General features: G+C 35.6%; 1 protein-coding gene across 1 annotated transcript in view; it reads right to left on the reverse strand.

Annotated features, from left to right (window-relative positions):
* The window catches only part of RNGTT (RNA guanylyltransferase and 5'-phosphatase), a 161,923-nt gene that overhangs the window by 56,605 nt on the left and 82,995 nt on the right, over positions 1-22,323 (reverse strand). The window contains exon 12 of the mRNA XM_053460652.1: positions 13,864-13,932. Within this exon, the coding sequence (XP_053316627.1) occupies positions 13,864-13,932 (69 nt within the window). The remainder of the gene's footprint in view (positions 1-13,863; positions 13,933-22,323) is intronic.

Below are 22,323 nucleotides of genomic sequence, written 5' to 3' on the forward strand. Positions count from 1 at the left end.
ATGTCCTTTATCATATGTTGTACCGCTATCAACGGAGATGATAGCGAACAGAGTTCCGTATTACCAAATTTTTCCTTAAAAATAATCATGTTACTTAATATGTTGGAAACAATTGGACTAAGAGAGTTTAGTCTATGTATATCTTTTTTATTAAACCAATATAAAAGGAATGGGTCTAGATTTTGACAATTCCACCTCTCATAGTTGTACCAAGGTAGTTCCGAATTCCGTTTTATATCCCAGGCTATAAAATGGTTAAATAAACAAATTTGGTGTAGGATACGCAAATTGGGGAAATTAAGTCCAGAACTTGAAAGGTTTCTGTTAAGAATGGAACGTGAAATTCTAGATTTTTTACCCATCCATACATATGATGAGAACATTGTTTCAAATTGTTTTAGAATTTTCAGTGAGACTGATAAAGGGATGGTTCTAAATAGATAAATCAGTTTTGGTAAAATATATGACTTTAGAATATTAAGTCTGCCCATCCAAGAGATTTCTAGGTTCCTCCATTGAGAAAATTGATTTTTAAAGGAATCTAGAAGGATCGAGTAATTATTAGTTTTGATAGCAGAAAGATTCTGATATATTTTAATACCCAAATAGTCAATATATTTTTGGTTCCAAAATATTGCAGATTTATTCTTAAGATGCTGAAAGCGAGATTGTTCCATATTGAACTCAATAATTTGTGATTTATCTAGATTTAATTTGTAGTTAGAGTACAATGTATATTTATTAATACAATTCAGAACATCCAGAAGTGAGTTTTCAGGTGAGACTAAGGTAAGTAAAATATCATCAGCATATAAGGAAATTTTATGCTCGTACGGACCAGTATTTATTCCTATGATTTTATTCGATCGACGTATTAGTGTCGCAAGGGGCTCTATTGAGAGAACATATAGTAAGGGTGCTAGAGGGCACCCTTGTCTTGTTCCGTTGTTAATAGGAAAACTCGTAGAGTTTAAATTGGGTCCTGAGATTTTTGCATGTAAATTCTTATAAAGTGCCATGGTGAAAGTTAGAAATTGACCAGTCAAACCAAAGGTAATTAGTGTTTGTTCTAAGAAAGGCCAACTCACGCGATCAAACGCCTTTTCGGCGTCGAGCGCTAAAAAGATGGCTGGCGTTTTATTTAAATGTATCTCATGAATTAAGTTTAGTATTCTACGCGTGTTGTCTTCACCGCTTCTGCCCAGGAGGAATCCTGTTTGGTCTGGGTGAATTAATTCACCCATAACGGAACTAAGTCTATCAGCCAAAATTTTAGAGAATATTTTAATATCTAAATTTATCAGTGATATCGGACGATAGTTCGTCACTTTAGTTGGATCTTTCCCGCTTTTCGGAATAGGAGTGATTATAGTCTGTAACATCTCAGATGGAAAATTATTCCCTAAAGATATTCCATTAAATAGTCTTAGTAATAAAGGAGAAACAATAGATTCCAAACTTTGAAAAAAACGAGACGAGAATCCATCTGGGCCTGGAGCTTTATGCGAGGGTAGATTTTTTATAATTTTACTTATCTCAGATAAATTAATCGGTAAATTTAATTTTTGTAGATTTATCTCAGAGATTTTTGGTAAGTCAAGAGTGTTAAGAAAGCAATTCATTTGCATTTTATCTTTCATTAATACTGGTAGATTATATAGTGTGTTGTAATACTCTTTGAAGGCTTCACTAATTAGTTTTGGAGTTAAAAATGTTTTCCCATTTGATACTATCTTATTTATTTTATTTTTGACGTTTTTATTTTTAATTTTATTCGTTAGGTGTTTGCTAGCTTTATTGCTGCTATAATACCACTCTTGTTTCAAAGATGTTAAATTTCTGTTAATCTTCTCCGTTAATCTTTCGTTAATCTTAAATTGGATCTCCTTAATTTCATCGTAAATCTGAACTGAAGGGTTTAATTTATTAACAGCCTCTAACTGTGCTAATTTAATATAGAGGTCAGTAAGAGTAGCCCCTTTCAATTTCTTAATATATGCACCTTGTTTTATAAGGTGGCCTCTCATAGTGCTTTTAAAAGCGCACCATAAGGTCGCATCTGAGACCGTACCATTGTCATTCATCTCCATAAATTCTGTAGCTAGCCTTCGAAGTTGTTCACTAAAATCTCGGGAGGACAAAAGAGTTTCGTTTAATCTCCAATTAGATCTTGTGTTAAAGTCTTCATTATTTTTAATTTTTATAAAAATGGGTGCGTGATCTGACCAAGATAGGTTTCCAATGCTAGAGGAATCACAACGTTCAATAGACTTAATATCAGTCAGAAACATGTCAATTCTTGAATAAGAATGGTGTACAGCAGAATAATAAGTAAACTCCTTCACAGATGGATTCTGTGCCCTCCAAATGTCATATAATTTGTTTCGAGCAAGACAAAGACAAAAAGCTCTAGCCAAAGATTTCAAAGTTGAATTTGGATGTGAGCCATAAAAAAAGCTTTTATCTAGTTTAACATCTGAAATACAATTCATGTCTCCGCCTATCAATAAAAAACCTTTTGTAATATTTTGAACTCTGTCTAAGATCTTTTCCAGAAATTTTACTGTGTATACATTAGGAGCATATATGTTAACGAGTGTATGTAATACATCGTTCAATTTACAAAGAAGAATAATGTATCTTGCCTCATGATCATTTTCCAGATATAGCTGTTCAAATTTAATGTTTTGATTTATCAAAATTGCAACACCTCTTTTTTTTGTCCCGGTTAAACTAGCTTGGGCAATAATAGGAAATCTCTTATATTTCCAACAACGAAAGTCATCCGTCTTCCAATGAGTTTCTTGGACTAAACATATATCCACTTGCTCTCGAGTTAACATATCATATAAAAAGCCTCTCTTATATGGAGAATTTAATCCTTGGCAATTAATAGATGCTAATTTAAGTGTCATGTATATTAAATACTATTACTCCCTCCTTCTCCCCCCCTAGATCTGGTCTACCGCCAAAACATAAACATAAACATACACAAAAAATCAAAAACAATACATTTACATCCATACAAGTTACACATGAAAATAATTCATGCATTTGTTGCCCCATTTATTGTATCGGGCTATATTCATGCGTAAGTGCCGACGAGTGGAGACATCGCAAACATGAGGTTATATAGAATAAAGTAAACAAATTAAGTATACTTTAAATAGATATTAAATATATAAAAAAAAAAAAAAAAAAAAAAAGAAAAAAAGAGAGAAAAAAAAAAAATTATATATATGTATATAGAAATAATGAAATGAATAATTCCGTTCCATTTCATGTGTGAAATCTGTTTCGTGGTAATAAATATATACTAATCCAGCCTATAATAAAGTGCCTGTAGATAAAGTGACTTTAGTGCAGAACAATTAATATCCAAACATGTACAATCATCTAATTAAGTCCTGTAGCACTAATTAGTCAAATATTATATTACAAAAAAAAAAAAATAATAATAATAATAATAAATAAGATAGGAAATAAATAGATAAATAGTTATTTAGTTCCCATTCATCTTAAATCAGTGTGCAAAATAAAAATGCTGATAAAAAAAAAAAAAAAAAAAAAAAAAATAAGTGCCTTTTTCATAAATAAAGTAACTAAAGTGCAAATCAAATGTTGTTCAGTGTATATAAGTGCAATATTTGCACAATATATCTAATCCATAATAGGTAGAAAGTTTAAATAAATAAATATTTCCATTGTACGTAAATTAGTGTGCAAAATCACGTAATATAATAGTAGCAAGTTCCACGGAAAAAGATAATAAATATATAAATAAATAGATATTTCCATTCTTCCTAAATTAGTATGCAAGTCACATAATATGATGGTACTAAACACCTATATAAAAAGAGGTCTATTTCATAAGTATGTGCTTATCAACTAGCAGAAAAATACAATTTCCACAAGTAAAGTGACATTAGTGCAAAAACCATTAATATTCAATATGTATGAGTGCAGTACTTGCTCAATATATCTAGTTGACTGAATTTGTATAAATAAATTATAAATAAATAAATACATAATTCACATTCGACATGAATTAGTGAGCAAAATCACTTAATATATTAATATGAAGTATCTGAGCAGATAAAATTCTAATTCATAGTAATAATAATTAAATATATGCTATTTAAGCGAAGCTAAAATACCATTTCCGCGAATAAAGTGTCTTAGTGGAAATCAATTGGTGTTCAGTACATATAGATGCAGTGATTGCACATTCAGATATTGTTCAGTATATATAAATGCAATATTTGCACAATATAACTAATCCATAATAAATAGAGATGTAAATAAATAAATATTTCCGTTGTACATAAATAATGTGCAAAATCACATAATATAGAAGTAACAAGTTCCAGAGAAAAAGATAATAAATATATAGATAAATAAATATTCCCATTCTTCTTAAGTTAGTGTGCAAATCACATAATGTGAGGATACTAAATACCTATATAAAAAGAGGTCTATTTCATAAAAATGTGCTTTTCAACTAGCTGGAAAGTACAGTTTCCACAAGAAAAGTGACATTAGTGCAAAAACCGTTAATATTCAATGTGTGTGAGTACAGTACTTGCTCAGTATATCTAGTTAACTGATTATGTGTAAATAAGTTATAAATAAATAAATACATAATATCTGTTCGACATGAATTGATGTGCAAAATCGCTTAATATGTTAATATAGAATGTCTGAGCAAGTAAAATTTTAATTCATAGTAATATTAATTAAGTATGTGTTAATTAAACAAAACTAAAATACCATTTCTACGAATAAAGTGTCTTAGTGCAAATCAATTGGTGTTCAATACATATAGGTGCAGTAATTGCACGTTATAGGGAAAAAAAGAAAAAAAAAGAAAAAAAAAAAAAGAAAAAAAAAAATGATAAAAAATAGATAGATAAATAAATAAATTAATAAATAGATAAATAAATAAATAGATATTTAAAAAAAAACAAAAAAACCACATGATGCATATAAATTGTGTAAATAAGTTTGCTACTCAGAGCATTAATGCCGTTCAGTTGAAATTAAAGTGGTTAAAAGGTCGTCAAGTTCAAGAGGATTATTAATTATATGCGGTCCACCCTCTTTAAACACGATCAGTTTAGAGGGGGAACCCCATTTATATCTTATATTCAGGTCACGGAGTTTCTTGACACCTATAGAAAATTGTTGCCTGAAGTTACGTGTCGCTATGGAGAAGTCTGGGAGCAGTCTCAATTCCCTGTATTGATCCATTTGTGTTTTGCCTTTATTAAATTCTTTTATAAAGAGGATCTTAAAGTGTATATTATTAAAGCGGACCATTACATCTCTGGGGGTCTCAGTGTTCAAATCTTTCGGCTTCGGAATCCTGTGGAAATTTTCAAATGGTTGAATGACCAAACAATCTTGTTTTGTAAAAATGGATACCAAACCATTTAGATATTCTTCTAGGTTAGTAATATTTTCAGAGATCCCTCTAATCCTAAGATTTTTACGCCTTGATCTGTCCTCCAAGTACGTAAGCTTCATTTCCATAGATTGAATTTTATCCTTCAAAACTTTAGTCTCTTTTCTAGCAGTACCCAATTCAAGCTGTAGTGACTGAATAGAATTTGCCTGAGAAGTGAGTGTGGCCAGAATGGAAGCAATATCCTGTTTCAGAGAAACTGTGTTGGATTTCATTTCTGCCGTAAGTTTTAAGTATAAATCATTTATGTTTTCAATTTTGGTGGAATAAGTTATGTCAGATTGTATAGTGTCTGGACAAATGTCCAGGGAGAGGTCAGCTGAAGCATCCAAGGAGTCCTTTGGAGGGCGTTTGGATGTATGAATAGCAGTGGATGTTAAGGATTTAGGAGAATAGAATGTCGTCAAGACTTTAGATTTGTCCAAACTTATCCTCCTATCCTTTTCTCTTTCCTTTTCTCGATCTTTTTCTTTTTTGGGCGGCATTATATCAATTATATCTTTACCCGCCTTTTCGTTTCGTTTCCTTAATTGTTTGTTTCACCTTATCCAGTACTCTTTAGATATATTATCGGTTATATTCTTCTTTATTTCTCCTTTGTATTGTGTGTGTTCGGCTTTCCACTCCTTCTCTGTCCTCCCTCCAGTCTACAATCCGTCCCCTCTTTTCAAAAATATTAATTTTCCTTCTCAGCTTTATTAATTTGTATATTTATACAGCCCTTAGTCTTCAATATATCTTCAATAATATCTTCAATAAGTAATATTTATCCATATAATCACGTATTAGCTTTGTAGACGGCTATATTGTACCAAGACCAAAATCAATCAAATAATAAAGTTCCGAATAGATCAATAAATAGAAAGAAAAAATCAGTGAGATCACTTATCTTGATAAGTGGGCCACGTGTACAGAGGGTCCATACTTCTGAGTTTTCAATGGCGTGAAGACGGCTTTAGAGATTCTTGGAAGTCAAGGTGTCCTGCCCAGCATGAGAAGCCAGAGTCCACACTTTTAGGGGAAGTAGTAGGAGGGAGAAAAAGCACCGCGAAGACAGCACTCAGATCCGTAACGATCCGTCACGATCCGCAGAAACGCAGAGGCACTCTTGTGAATTGTTTCTAACCATCGGGTCGATCGAGTCCGTCGAGTTCTCCCGTTCACGGTAGATAGTAGCGTTCAGTACTCGATGCGTCTCCATTAGCCGGCACTAGCCGCGGGCGTGGTTACGTTGCACGCATAGCGTGACGCGTGCCGCGTACTACGTCCTCACTCATCACATCCAATTACCAAGTTTGAAATTATTTAAATATATATATATATATATATCAGAGTACTTTAAGCAGGCATTATACTGTCCCATTAAATATGCTGTACCACATACGCTAGGAAACATAATTGCCAGCACCGTTGAAAGCAGAAACATTTCCACCACATAACTCTTCAATCATATAAGATGATTCTCATGCATAATGTTTGCTAATTTTTGACAGTCAATTTCAGAGGGAAATAAACTGAAATGACAGATGTGCCGATGCCTTTTTTTGCCTTTATATTACAAAGTGCAAATAAAGTGGAACTTCAACTTCAATGCAGCTTATTATTTGCCAAGCCGGTTAGTGTAATATGTTCATCCGAAAATAAGAGTGAACTTTAACAAACTCTAAATTTCCCTTATATGCTGCACTCACTGTGTCACATGCTATCATGGCCACTGTCCAGAAAATTTTAATAAAACCTGTAATACAAATTGCTCCACTTATCTGCGATTGTCACTTGTTATTCAATGGTTTTATTTATTTTTGTAAAGCAGTTTGCCTATTGACTGTGTTCAAATCCATTAGCTTTGTTATTTTATGAGAATCTACTGAATAATATATATATTTTTTTACTTTTGAAAGAACAAATTAGGCTTAAGGGTCTGATAAGCATTCATGATCTGATTACTAAGATTGCAAAAAAATGCATAGTCCTGGAAACCTGCCTATACCTGACTGGGGGGTCCTACTTACCAAAATACAACTACAGACGAACAACACTTTATCTTGCATTACCTCCGTATCCATAGAGGTGGCCACGCAATATGAATATCTACAGAGCCAGATGCCCAGCAAAGTAATGAACCAACATGTCCTTACTAACCACGGGATCATGACAAAGCCAACAAAATTGTGTCTTTGGGTAGGAGGCAGTTTGACTATGCATGATGGATTTCCCAGGGATATCGCTAGCTGAATAAAACATGTGGGCTGACTTTCTTGTGCAGCTGTCTGTTTTGGTAGAACATGGTACAAACAGGAAGGTATTATTCTATTTTTAATGTTTTCTAGAAAAAAAAAACATTTGTGTTGACAAGTAAAGAAAATACACATTGTGATTCCCTAAGAGTAATTACTTTAGTATGTGTTTTTAACGCTAAAATCCCTGTAGTAGTTTTGTTTCTGACATTTCATTCAACCCGCTGTTGTTAACCTCCTTTTTTCCCTTTGTTATTAATATCAGCTCTGCTGTGCTAATACACAGTCTAATACACAGAGTTATGTTAGAATATATCCACATATATTTGACAAAAAAAAGCAGGTTGCGACATATAGGCTAGTACTTTTGTTTTTTTGAATACAGACAAAATGACATTGTTATTGTGGATTCCGAGATATAATTGTGGAAGCGGTGTTGCTCTAACTGGAAAATAAAATATGTTTGATATTTTTTTAGTGTGTTGACTGAGCTCTAAGTACCACCATTGATATCACAATAAAATGCTGTACCAAACTTTACAAATGGCCAAATAGGTACAGGGGCAGGGGCTTTCCTGATACCTTTTATGAAACTTTGTGAACTTCCGATATCTATTAATGTTTTATTGAATTTAGAGGAATAATGTATTTCAGAATTACATGTTTGCAGACCCTTTTTCTTCTATATACGCATCCTGAGTTCGTTGAAGAAGAAAAAAAGGCTTATCAGGGAGGAGAGAGGAACGGAGGATTTTGGGTCCCAAAGAGAAACACTTGGGAAGTATGTTTTACATCTGTGGACACTTAACATTCACAAAAAAAAGATTTCCTGTATTCATTTAATTTCCCTCTGTATCACAGGTTGATGCATTTGCATGGGCTGCAATCACAAGTCTGTGACACGATTTCATTACTAGCAGATAAGCGGTAAACATGATTTTGCATGGAAATATACACCTGATGTAAACCCTTACATGTATGGTAGTGTCATGGTGTGCAGTAACAAAATGACAGTATTTTAACCCTTAGAAAAAACTAATACACAAGATGTATTTAATGGTAATCCATTTATATTTATAACCAGGGCCGGCCTTAGGGGTGTGCGACCTCACAGGGCGCCATGGCAACAGGGGCGCCTGCCCGGGACTTAAAAACATTTTTTTTTTTTTTTACTTTATTTAACATCCTCCATGTTAAATAAAGTTTTTAACTTTATTTAACATGGAGGATGTTAAATAAAGTTAAAAAACAAAAAACCCCGATGTTTTAATTTAAGTCTCGGGCAGGGGCTTCGCTTGTGAAGTTTTCAGCGACCGCTCGGTGCCCCTCACCCTCCGTCATGGTTCCGGCATTTCATGCTGAGCACCGGAATTATTCCGGCGCTTGACTGTGAAGTGCGCACCGCGGCAGAGCGGAAAGACGGATGGCTCCCGATCCCACCGCAAGACTCCGGCAACAAGGTAAGTAAGGATAGGGAGAGGGGGTAGATAGTGAGAAGGGGCAGAGTGGGGGGGCGCCAGAGGAGTATTCCGCACAGGGCGCCAGAACACTTAAGGCCGGCTCTGTTTATAACGTTTAGATTTTATTGAGACAGGATTGTTGAATCATCTTATTCCACTGCAAGAAATTCACTGCTTTTGTTAAAATCTGTGTGGAGTTGGAACTATACAACAAAACACCTCTCAAAATAGACATTCATACCCATAAAAGTCAGCAGTACAATATACATCTTATTCCAGTATTTGAGAAGATTTAATGTTCTGTTCTTGTGGAAAAATAACTAAAAACCCAAAGTTACAAAACATTGAGACATTCATGACAGGTGAGAGTGTGACATATTGTTGGAAAATATTGTATTAAAGGCACACTCCAGTGTTCGAGGCAGCCACATTTGTCCTTTTAAAGTTTCTACCTACTCTGTTTAATTGAACATCTATGTAACTACTGGTATTTGTAAAATAGCATTCCTAGTACTGTAGAATGTCAAAATCTTTACCAGAAATAATACTTAAACCATCTAAAAATTTGGATCATTCAAATGTTTGCTGGGAATAGTTATTTGTCATTTGACACAAAAACAGACATTTATGGGGTGTCACCATGTTTAAAGTTAATGGGTTGTTTTCATGTGACTAAATCATCAGGGAAGCAAACAGGGAAGCCATAACAGCAATTTCCCCCGTAATAACATTTTTTACCAATGCATTTGCAAGCAAACTGGCTGCCACAGTTACCGTAAAGAAATTGCTCATGCGGAACAAAGTGCATTCATTTTGTAATTGAAACAAATGTGTACTATAGCATCCTTACTCTCACTGTAGTGTGTGTGTGTGTGTGTGTGTGTGTGTGTGTGTGTGTGTGTGTGTGTGTGTGTGTGTGTGTGTGTGTATACATATATATATATATATATATATATATATACACAATGAAAAAAGATAATCAAGATGGGTTCATTCGGTATGCATATGATTGTGTCAAATCACACATTTTATGTAGGAATGTTAGCATTAATATCTGAATACAAGCAATGATGTAAAGAAATTACTAATATGCAGAAAAAAAAAACTTCCTGAAACATTGGGTCTGCCTGGAAAGTATTTTCCTATTTTTAATATCTTAAAAGTTAGCAGATATTTCTGGGAGAACTTGCTATTCTTAATGGCTCCTGCGTGCCATGAAATTACCTGGGGATTACGCTGTCAAAGAGCCATGCAAACCGGCAGAATTGGACTTTGCAGATTTGTCGGGAAGAGCAGATGCAGGTTAAATGAAAAGCTACCAGTGCCCCAACGTGACTGCTTATTACCCGAGAGTCATGCAAACTACAGCTTAAAGAAATTAAAAAGTATTTCTTATCTCTTACTTTGTCAAATAGGAAGCCTACCGGCGAAGTTCTACTGAGCACCGGCAAAATACAATAATCCAACTAATTTGTGTGCTCTAGATAGTACAATATAAAAATACATTTTAGAACGTGGGCAGCTGTTGCAGGGGTAGGTGGTGATACTAAATGGAAAACTATGTTACCATGAAATCAATGGATTCTTTCCGAATTGCTTTAAAATAAGTAGCCTGCACCAGAATTGCCCTCTATAAATAAGCCTTGTTGGCTAATAATAATAATAATACTAATAAGTACCAGGAATGAAGATGCAAGGGAATAATTGGAGCAAAGGTTGTAATTAAAATAATGAGCTTTGGACAATCCATCTAAGTTTAATGAAGGAAAAGCTGCCCCCCCCCTTGAAGAAATAGTATAGTCAGCTATGAGCGATATGAAGCTTTGGCTCTGTAATGAATATAGGTTTTAGGCTTATATTCTATAGAAAAACCAGACAGCTCTACCTGCCCCCCATGCCCAGTTTGTTTATACAGGTAGAATACATGAAACCAAATCTAAGATTCCTATAAGTAATTTTATACACGTTTAAAGGTCTGCTTGGGGGAGGGGGGCCATCAAACTAATCATCACTGGAACAGCCCTCATTTGCATTAAATTGCATTTTGTGGCTGGAGTGTCCTAATTTTTTTTTTATTTATTTTTTTTGGCGCGACCGGCGGCTTTCCAAAACTAACCACAGGCTCATCTATACAGTACTACCGGCTTCACAGTGCCCGCTAATCATACGCTTCTTAAGGCTTGAAACAAGCACTGAATCGCCACAGACACACTGAGAATCCTCCAAAACGGCTCAAAAAGCTACAGCTCAGGTATCTGCATCCATTTTTGTGCATTGTCCGTATTACACGGATTATCCGTGATGGATAATTGACTTAGGTGCAACAAAACCTCTTGCTAATGAAATGTATAAACAATCACATACTAAGTGATGTCAATGGGGGCTTGAACAAAAGAATAAACTTAATAGGGCATAAACCATAAGAGAGATAAATCTCAAATAACAAAAATCAGTTTTATAAAATATGACAGATGCTCATTTAGCAGAAATGAAATGGGGCATGCAAAATGCAGGCAAGTAAGGCAATGATGCCCATGCACAGGATCAAAGCTAAGGGGGCCGAAAACATCTGATAACCAGGGGGACTGATGGCGCCTTTCTGCTTTAATACTAACGACACAGTGAAATGACCTAATATTGAGAAAGGCCTTACAGGTATGGTTTTAATTCCACATTAAACATACATTAACTCCATACAATGTGCGTACACACAACAAGCGACAATAAGACCACTAATGCTATTTAAATGAATGTTCGTGTATGAAAATAAAAAGATCTGTTTTACAGCATCTACACGAGAGTAGAAATGGGTAGTGCTGAAAATAAGGCTTGTGCAACAGCAGCTTAACGTCGACACCGGCAGTATATATTGCAGAACTACAACTCTCATGAAGAGGGCCAAGCATCATGGGAGAATTAGTTTAACACCAGTCAGAAACGGTACTGATAGCTCAGCCCTGGTTTAGTCCTTGATGGATAATGCAGGACCTGGTTTATTTGTTGTAATCCAGCTAATCCCAATGAAAGTTAAGATGTTTGCTCCATATGTATGCAATATATTATATATATATATATATATATATATATATATATATATATATATTAGTTAATTCCGGTTTTACATTCTTCTTAATCTGTACAAACCAGTTCATGGGTCTACTTAGTGTTCCCACCAGTAAAATTAGTAATATTTAGATTTATGCACTGGTTTTAAGATTTATTATACCTTTATACAGTGGTTACTTCAATGTGTTAACACCATTATTTGGCTTTGCAGGGCGTATTAAAATCTAAGGTGGTTTTAGTCGCCAAGCTGTGTGATCTCTATTGGCACAACATACTTAGCTCATATATGGTTGTACTGGGTTATGCTGAGACAGTGAAATATGATATATCAATTAAAACCGACACATAACAGGCAAATTTAGAACTTGAATGGAATCAATTAAAGTCGATTGAACAAAGAGCAGAAGTGAAGATTCAGGCGATAATTGGAGCAAAGGCTGTAATTAAAATAATTTGCTTTGAAACATGCAAAATTGTGACATGCTGCAAAAAATAGTGGAAAGCCTCCCAAAAATAACAAAAACAGCTGCTGGCATTCAAGAGCAATTCTATGTTTTGTGGAGAAGTATAAGATATTAATTAATGTTATATTGTCAGCAGATACATTTTTTTAAAATTCATAATTGCAACGTTGTTGTTGTTCAAACATCACTATTGGTAAAATGGTTATACAGCTGCACAGCTTTCATGAACATGGGAAAACGGATACTGAAAGCGAAAAAAGAGAAAAAAAAGTTTCACTTGTGTATCTTTCCAGAAGTAGCTGGTAATTTAGATCCGTTCATCCCAACGTGAAGCCCTTTGGGGAAGACATCAGTAAAGGCATACCTTTGCAGTCCTACAGGTTGTTTAATCAAAATTATTAAATCACTGATTACTTGTTGATTAAGCAATCTGTCCTGTCACAGAGCTACCCCTGGGGCCTGCATGGTTGTGCAAGCCGACAAATGGAAAATTGGAAAAGCTAATATAAATCTGGAATTATAGCATAGTGTACACAACTTTCAGATGAATGAAGCAGGCTTAAGAAAAATTAGAAAGGCTTATGATAAGGGAATAGTAAAATTAACCAGTTTTCAGTACAGAGCATGCAAATTCATATGCCTACTATAAAGTCATTTCTTAATACATTATATCCCATGTGCACTTACATTTCTAGAACCAGCCATGGCTTTATGGACCTTGCTTTGTGCACTGGGGCACAGTCATGCTGGAAAAGAAAAGGTCCTTCTCCCAACTGTCCCCACAAAGTTAGAAGCATAGCATGGTCCAAAATGTCTTGGTATGATATGCTTCCAACCTTGTGGGAAGAAAGCTACTGTAGCTAATTAATTGGGGTTCTAATAGATTAGGTTTCAATATCATTATTGCCAGAATCTAGTTAGCAAGTGTGCTTTGAGGGTTTGTGGGGACAACGCATAGGGATGCAGTAATAACAAAATAAATATAACTATACATACTAAAATACAATATTTCACAGGCTTGACAATCATTACAACACATCTCTTTAATTATGTTTGACAAGAATATAATGAGATAAGTACCTTAGCAGTGTCCTAAAATGTGACCTCTCATTTTCATCCTTCAGCCAAGACACAGCTTTTTACCAATATAACCATTTAAGTAGTGAACTTACCCCAGTAGGCTGGAAGATGAGTCCATCCATTTCATGGCTAACCTCTTTGGCAAAGCTTCCTTCAAGTAACTGCAAGACAAAACATCTCACTATAACAAAAGAAGAATTAACAGAAACAAACACATAATGTAAGCTGAAGTTGTAATCTTCCAAATATATAATAGTCATAATTTGTGGTAAGAAACACACACACACACACACAAGCCTTTGCTAATTTATATCAGCTTCCTTTTGCATACACAAGAAACAGAGAAGACAATAAGTCGGGCTACTTTGTGACTCATGCCACCATTTCCAAAAGAATGTTTTATGGTGATGCCTTGTACGTGTAAATTGATCTGCATTTTTAAGGTCAGACATGTCAATGCCCTCTGAAACATACTTGAAAATGATATAAATCTCAGTGTATTCTTCTTTGTTAAACATTTTCTAAATAAATAAATCCTCTATTATATGTACCAACGCTAAATGGGTGTCAAAAGGGTGCAGGCATGAAGGCACATACAGAGACTCTCCAACCAGGTCCAGAGACCACGTATACTTGAAATACAAAAAAGATTTGAGAAACTGAAATAACCAAGCAGTCAACCAGAATTCAGATTTCATTCAAATGTATTCGTGTTCTTTCCTTAAGCGTTTCTCTGCAACTGCTTTCTCTAGGATTTACTTCTGCGGTAAAAGCAGTTTTACAATTTACCTTCTGTACTTTCTTCAACGTACAGCTGTGTGTATAATTTCCATGCACATTTAACTTATGCTGTGGATATAATAGTGCATCCTCAGAAACATCTGTCTTCTTCATACCGACAGAACACAGACGAACCCATAGCGCTATACATGAGAGCCAATGTATTATGCTACAGCAGACAACAGGCTCTGTCACAAAGGATTTTTTGATGAATTAAGCAACGCTTTAGGACTAAGAAAAATCATAAACTATTACAATCAAATTCTGCTGCTACAATACATTGATATCATCTGGCTTCAGGCACAGGAACACATTAGCTATCCCAAGCTCACTTATGCTTGAAAAAACTCAAATGTATAGAGGGGAACAAAATAATGGCCATTTTTTGTATCACTTTACCAACGCATTGTACAAGCCTATACTGTTATAAATGTATTCAGTGTATTATTTACCAATAAGCCTCTAAATATTGGAACAGTGTACCTGGAAAAGATAACTTTCAACATCAATGCAACAAGTTTGTTCCCCGTAGTACATCTGTGTCTAGAATTCCTGCCTTTTGAATTATAATGGCCATGTTACTGCACAGGATTATTATTGGCCTTATGCTTGCCAAGCCACTGTCAAAATACCCGTTGGGGGGCAAATATGTGTCCCTAATGGCTTCACAAAGTGAAGCAACTGTTTTAACATTAATAGAATGCACTTTATGCCGAATTGTTATGGCACTAGCCAATATTGTGTTAATTCACAGGGAAATGCAGGGTGAGCTACAGAGAAATAAATAGAACAGCACGTTGAAATTATCTGCGTATGAGGCCAATCCAGTCTTTCTTTCAGGACAAAAACTGGTAATTAATTAGTGAATAACGTGTGCTGGGCCACATACCACAGGCATGCAAAGTGTGAATGGCCCTTTAACACTCAGATGGGTGCTCTGATACAGTAGATATCACAACATTCATGCCCTCGTAAAAAGGTGTTCACGTCCTTCTACTGCTTTAGTCTCAACATCCAGCTCCATTAGAAAAACATCCATCACTGCCAGGAATAGTAGTAGTTAATGAGGTGCCACCTTTTTAAAATTCTTTTTTGTAAAACACGCTCTTTAGTTTGGGTTTCATCAAATCTTCATTAATCTTACTTATTGCGAAATGTACATTTCTTAGGCAGAACTCAGACTTCAATTTCATAGCGGCTTCGTGAACACTGCACAATGTCTGACCTTTCTTTTCAGACTTTAGAATCTGCAAAGAAATTTACCAAGTCTCTCGGGGAAAAAAAAAAAAACAGAAAAATGCTAAAATGTGTAATAGAGCAACAGTCCTGTCGGTACCCATTTCTATCGTTGCAATGTTACTCATGGCAGAGCACGTAATCCTAGCCTGCTGTTCAGCGCTGCAGAAAAGAAGACATCACATTTGGAAAAGAAGTTTACATGCTCAAGCATGCAGCGCCCAACAACCCTCTTGGGCCAGCAACAGTAATCAGCACGTCAAGTTAGCACCAAGCAAGTCTTTTGTAGATCCATGTTTAGTGACGTACCCAACAGACACTGTTGGCATATAATAAGAACTTGATGGAGCTTGGATGCTCCAGGGTTAGCAGAGTCTTGATCATCTAGTGTCTATGCATTAAAGTGGATGCTTAGCAGCACAGTTACAGCATGAATGGCATGTAACAGAATATGTGCCAGATATTATGCTGGCACTTGTCCAGCTAACACTAAAGAGGCGCTTTGAAAACCTAAGATTGTTCATTAGCCTGTGATATCAACAAATAGCTGATCATCTGACAAGTACTTCTTTTTGCTTTAAGTACTCTAAACAAATGTACTTTACAAGATGAAAAAATGTGCTCAAGTAAGGTTGGAGAAAACGAGGGAGTTTGGGTATATGGCACATTTTTACTCTATTATCAGGTTCCTGGATGTATAAGCACAATCTAAAGGTCAACTCCCCCCATTAATACTTCATATAGCTGAAATCCTTTATTTAACACAGGTGAGATTACATTTTTGTTCAGAAAACCTTTATATTGCATAACATTTTGGTACAATTTCGTTTATTTACAATAACACCTACTGAAGGATTAATAAAATAACAAACCCAGTAAATGGTGAGAAACCTGCTGGCTAGTGAGAATTGTGAATATATAGGAAAAATCTAAATAAAAAAAAGGGAAATAAGCTGCCGATAAGATCTTGTAAGTAAGATACAAGATGGTGGAGACAGATGGAAATTTAAGATCCAGGAGGTGGGGGAGTATGGCAAAGTGAGATACACAGTGTTATGCATTGATACCATATGCAATGCTAAAACCATTAAGGGTAAGAAATAGGACAAGAAAGGGGACAAGCTGTGGTCCATTTTAATATACACTATATGGTATGTGTTGTCCGTTTCACCAACAGGGACTTTTATGACATTGCATTCTAAATGCATAGACATTAATATGTAGTTAATACACACAATCAGGAGACATAATTCATTTTACAACAAAAGCCGTGTTCCCTAATAAAATATACCGTTGCTATTATTCTTCTTCTATCAAAAGCAATCATTGAAAGTCACAATGGGCAATTTTCCATGAAGTAATGTGTAGAAAGAAAATAAAAAGGAAGGACAGACATCTAGGTGTAAATCCCCTGTGAAGCACGTTTAAATAGGACTAGCGCATGCAGAGAATTACATTTTGCCCATCTGTGACTTAAAATGGGATTGTCTAGCAAGTAATTTCTTGAAAATTGGTGATGATTTTTTTTTTGTCTACAGATTGTCATCTGCCAAAAAGGAAAATACACTCACTTTCAAGAGAGTTAACATAGCCTTCTTTAAACTGAACTCTTTCAGTATTCTTCTTGCTACTTATAAGCCACTTCCCTAGGACTATTACCAATCATACATGCAGCTACCCCTGCTGCTTTCCAAAACCAGAGTGGGTACCCTACACTGGTGTTCTCAGGAATAGCCAATATTAACGTCCTAAAATTTCAATGCATACATACGACTAACACGATCTGCTGAACCTAAACCAGCAAGCTAGTCTATCAGACTACACGGTGAAAAATACATCACAGCACCTCTCAGAACAGGAATGCAGATGATGGGTAACATGATGTTTGTTTATTGTAAGCTTCAATGTTCCTCTGTACTTGCTCACGGTTGCTATGGCACTGGGTGAGTGTTATTAGTTATGGTACACTTGAGTTTCAGGGTAACGGGTTCGTGGTTTGTCATGCTGGTGGTGGGCGAGTACATTTCATTTTGCATAATGGATTGTTCTATAAGCATGTCTGTGTCCCTAGTTTTCTCAGTATCCCTATCAAGGACTGAATGATGTTTATAATAAAACATTTATTTATTAACATTCTACATAAACAAATTGTTCTCTTTCTTATAATTATTTGTTTGGCTGGACGATGCGTGTAGGGCAGGTGTCTTCTGGCAAAGTCATAGCCAACAGGGTTCCATCAGGTACATACATGTAAAACCAAACAAAAACAATACAATTTGCCCTTGGAGAGCTTTAATGATATCTAAATACGTCAACATTTTTATATGGAAAAAAGAATTGCAAAAAAAATGTAATTGGAAGATAAATATAAAGGTCCACAAGTGAAAAAGAAAACCCGCAAAAGGCAAAAAGGAGAGGTGATAGCAATTGAACGCAGGCCTCTGTCTCTCTCCAGTAGTAAGCTCACCTAAGAAGATACACTGGCCACAATTAAAATCCCAATCTATAAAGCACTTTCATTTTGACATCCTATAGCGTTAATACCCTCACTGCTTATCGAAGAGATTTTCCTATCGGCGCGGATCTTCAGAGAAAAACATCTAATTTCATACAAGCTTCATTAGTATGATTTTCTTTGAGCGACGATGCCTGTGATAATTACTAAATTACAGGACTTGAAATCAGACAAAACAAAAATAAGCAACCTGTCTGCCTTAAAAATATGCGGTGGAAATCAGTAAATAAGTCCACAAACTATAACGTATTTGACTTATGGATGACTTCAAGAGAAAAAATAATCAGAATCAGATTCCAGTTTCTTAGTGATTTGCTCTGTATGATTTAGATCGGGACACACAGAACTTGTAGAATCGCATAGTATAGTGTGGCAACAAGCGCTCCCACAGTGCAAGTGTGTGGACAGTTTTTGGGGCATGTAAGGCCGCATAAGTTATACTGTACATTTAAAGCTGGCACTAATGACATTTGTGGCCAAGCCATTGTCCTGCTGTAACATCTACTGAGCTTCAGCAGGTGGACAGCTATCCTGACATTACCCTGTATGATACCTTGAAAAACTTGGGAATTCATTGTTTTTATGTTTGTATGCCCTGTAAGTAGTGCTGTGTGCTTTGCCTGAACAAGTCAACCTTAGTTGAACCTCAGTTCCATAAGTTCATAAAAGCGTTGTGGAGCGTTTTTTTTTTGGAGAGCCATGGCTTTTTCTGTGGTGTTTACGGTAGACTCATAAACAGAGATGTTTACCAGTTCCAATGATTCCTTCCAGCCTTTACTCTTGGGTTCTTTTTACCTCATTGAGAATTCTGTGTGTCCTTGGGAGTCCTCTAGGGAGTAGCCACAATACTAAGTTCCCTCCATTTAACAATTGGTCTAACTGTGGACTGATGAAGATGTAAATTCTTTCAGATTACTTTGTGGCCATTTCTAGCTGTATGCAAATAATTCTTGATTAAAGGTTTTCTGAGATTTCTTTTTTTGTGAGTCACGGTTCAGGAAACTCAAAATGTTTGAGTATTTGTTTTAAGTACCTCTAAAACACACATCCAATCCCATTGACTGGACACCAGGTTTGCTAATTCCAGTTAGCTTTCGTTGAAGTCTTTATAGCCTAGGGGTTCACATACATTTTCCCACCCACACTGTGAATGTTTGATTGATGTATTCCATATGGACAAGAACAATACAATAAGTTGTGTGTTATTAGTTAAAACAGATTGTGCTTGGTCATTACTGTAACTTAGATGAAGACCACATCATATTTTAAGACGCATTTATGTATAAATTCTGGTTTATTCCTATAGGTTCACTTTTGCTTGCCACTGTATGTGTGTGTGTGTGTGTATGAATATACACACACACGCACATCCAGCTCACTTAAAGTTATAATGCCGTTTAAACAAGATAAAAGTAGCTGAACAAGAAAATGTAAAGAAACATACTCATATTTGTTTGTAGCAATAAAAATGTGTACTGGTTGAATGAAGTAGTAATACAAGGAACATGAAAGCAAATCATAATCGGGCAATCATCATTGTTTAAATAAATTTGCTATATCACTGACAATTTATTTCTTCATGTTTCCCTCACACATTTCTGTTTGGGAACTACTACATAGGACCAGTCCTGAAAAAATGGAGAGGAACTAGCAAGCACATAAACTGCTTTCCTGGCAGTAATATAGTGACAGAACTTAAACATGAAAGGTACAGGCATATAGCAATGCTGAATTTAAGATGAGACCAAGAACTGACTAAGGATTGCGCAAGAATAAAAACAGGCAGGCTAGATTTGCCTAATGGTTCTTATCCACCATTCAATTCAATGTTTTCATATTTTAAGTGATTGTATCGAAGCAACGAGAGCGCTAGTGGGTTGGTACCATAGCTTGCACCAGAGATGTAATCAAGCCAAAGCAGATTTTATTTCTGTATAATAGAAAAATAACTAATAGTGTTTTTCACTAAGCATCTCATGAAGTGCCCTGAAATCGACCATCAAACCACAAGAACTAAAGGTTGATGTATGCAGTTTTACTGCCTGATTTTCCTGTAAGTACAAAAAATCTTTGGAAACTGGAAAAAAAACACCAGGGCACATAATTATGTGACAATGAACTTCTGTCTGTAGAATCTGATGTTAAACATTCATCGAATCAGAATCACTGAAATAAGGCTAAATCCCATCTGTTTCAATATTCATATGCATAGCGTATTGCTTCTTACCCCTGCCAAAGGGTTTTCCTTACATACCTCCAAGAGGATGAACTCATCTTAAAAATATTAGATGTAGTAAAAAAAAAAAAAAAAAAAAAACATTGACTAAGTGAGAGAGTGCTTATGTTACAACAAAATGTATGTATAAAATAGGTTTAAAATCTGAACCACTTGCTTTTTGTTTGAAAACGACACCAGATTAATACTGTGGAGTGACTCAAAATAACGCAATGGATAATATCCATTCATCCTTTATGTGGGAAGATAATCGGAAACACAGGATACTCGGTGTTCAGATCTTCCAAATGTTAAGTAAAAGGTTAAATAAACCCTTTGCATTTTTGAACAACAATAAGGCTAAATGCAAGGCCTCGGAAATGTGAAGCACCTGAAAAGGCATAATCACATGTATATAAGCCATCATCACCCTACGGCAATCCCTATGAAAAACGAGCACTGTCAGCCATCACATATAATTTCTAGGATAAATTACACAACTGTAATAACATTGAGAGGATGCAGGAAAAAAATCACTGGGGAAAAATATCTCTTTTTCATTGTGTGAGTTGTTTGGATGCTGTAATTAATGGTGATGAAAGTTTTTTTTGCCGTTCAGGTGTGATTTTTTTTTTTCTTGAAGCAAGAAAATGAATAATCAGCCAGCTGGTTGCCTCATAAAGGTGTATGCATCAGTGTAAATTGAGTTTTCTTGAACATACACAAGAATTACCCCTTTGCAGACAACAAAAACTGATAAACAGCAGAGATGACTTGTAAAAGTTTTATTATTATTACACAGCATTCAGAAACCCTCTGCACAAAAGCAGTAGTATTATGTTGTCTTGATCACTTGCCTCTTGCTTTCCCTCATCCAATAACCTGTTTGCCGTTAAAACCGCGGAAATGACTTTTTATATGATGGTATGACTTTTTAAATTGCTATATTCTGGGCAAAAGAAAAGCTTCCATTCAAGTTGCAAAAACAAACATAAGTCAGCACTTCTTTGTTACAAAAGGCCATTCCTATAAAGGGCAAATTGGGACAAGTGGTAAATGCTGAACAACAAAGTCCCATTCAGCTTCAAACACGACAGAGGTACTGGCCCTAGCTTGGTCTATACTCGGGCTCTGTAGCCACCTGCATAGGTCACTACTCTGGTGAACATCCATGGGAACTACTCAGGGATGGCGCTGCAGAACTCGCCCTCTCCTGCTCCTTATGGAAGGCATGGATAACATGTGGTTATCATAAGAGGACAGAGCTGGCCCCGGTTAGACTAAGGACATTCAAATTGAAAGGATGGATAGTAGATGTGTGTGTTGACCCTGTAAAGGATTTCAAGAATAACCTGCATAAAGTTATCCTAAAGAATAAATAAGTCTTTCTATATGGGCAGACTAAATGAGCTCATTGGTTCTCTTCTGCTGTAGCAATCTATGTTTCCACTTTGAAAGGCCGGGACACGGGTGGAACCTAGCCAAGGGGGTGGGCATGATAAAATTGTACTTCTCTGCCCAGAGACTAAAGATACTGACCTGGAGAAATGGCATAGAAGCCAGAGGCTCCAAGTAAAACACGCAAGTCTTTAGCAACTGGTGTAAAAGAGTTCAACCTAGAAGTAAATGTTGGGTCCAGAAAAAATCTAGTCTATAATAACGAGCTTTGGTTACTTACAGTAGTTTTGGGGGCCAATTTACCTTTAACTAGAAACAACCAGCTTGTCATATAAATATAGGATATTATAAGCAAGAGGTTTTAGGCAAAGGTATACAAATCCCAGTTAACTCAATACAAAATATATC

Source organism: Spea bombifrons, chromosome 3 (assembly GCF_027358695.1).
Source record: "Spea bombifrons isolate aSpeBom1 chromosome 3, aSpeBom1.2.pri, whole genome shotgun sequence".
In the NCBI taxonomy this organism is placed as follows: Eukaryota; Metazoa; Chordata; class Amphibia; order Anura; family Pelobatidae; genus Spea; species Spea bombifrons.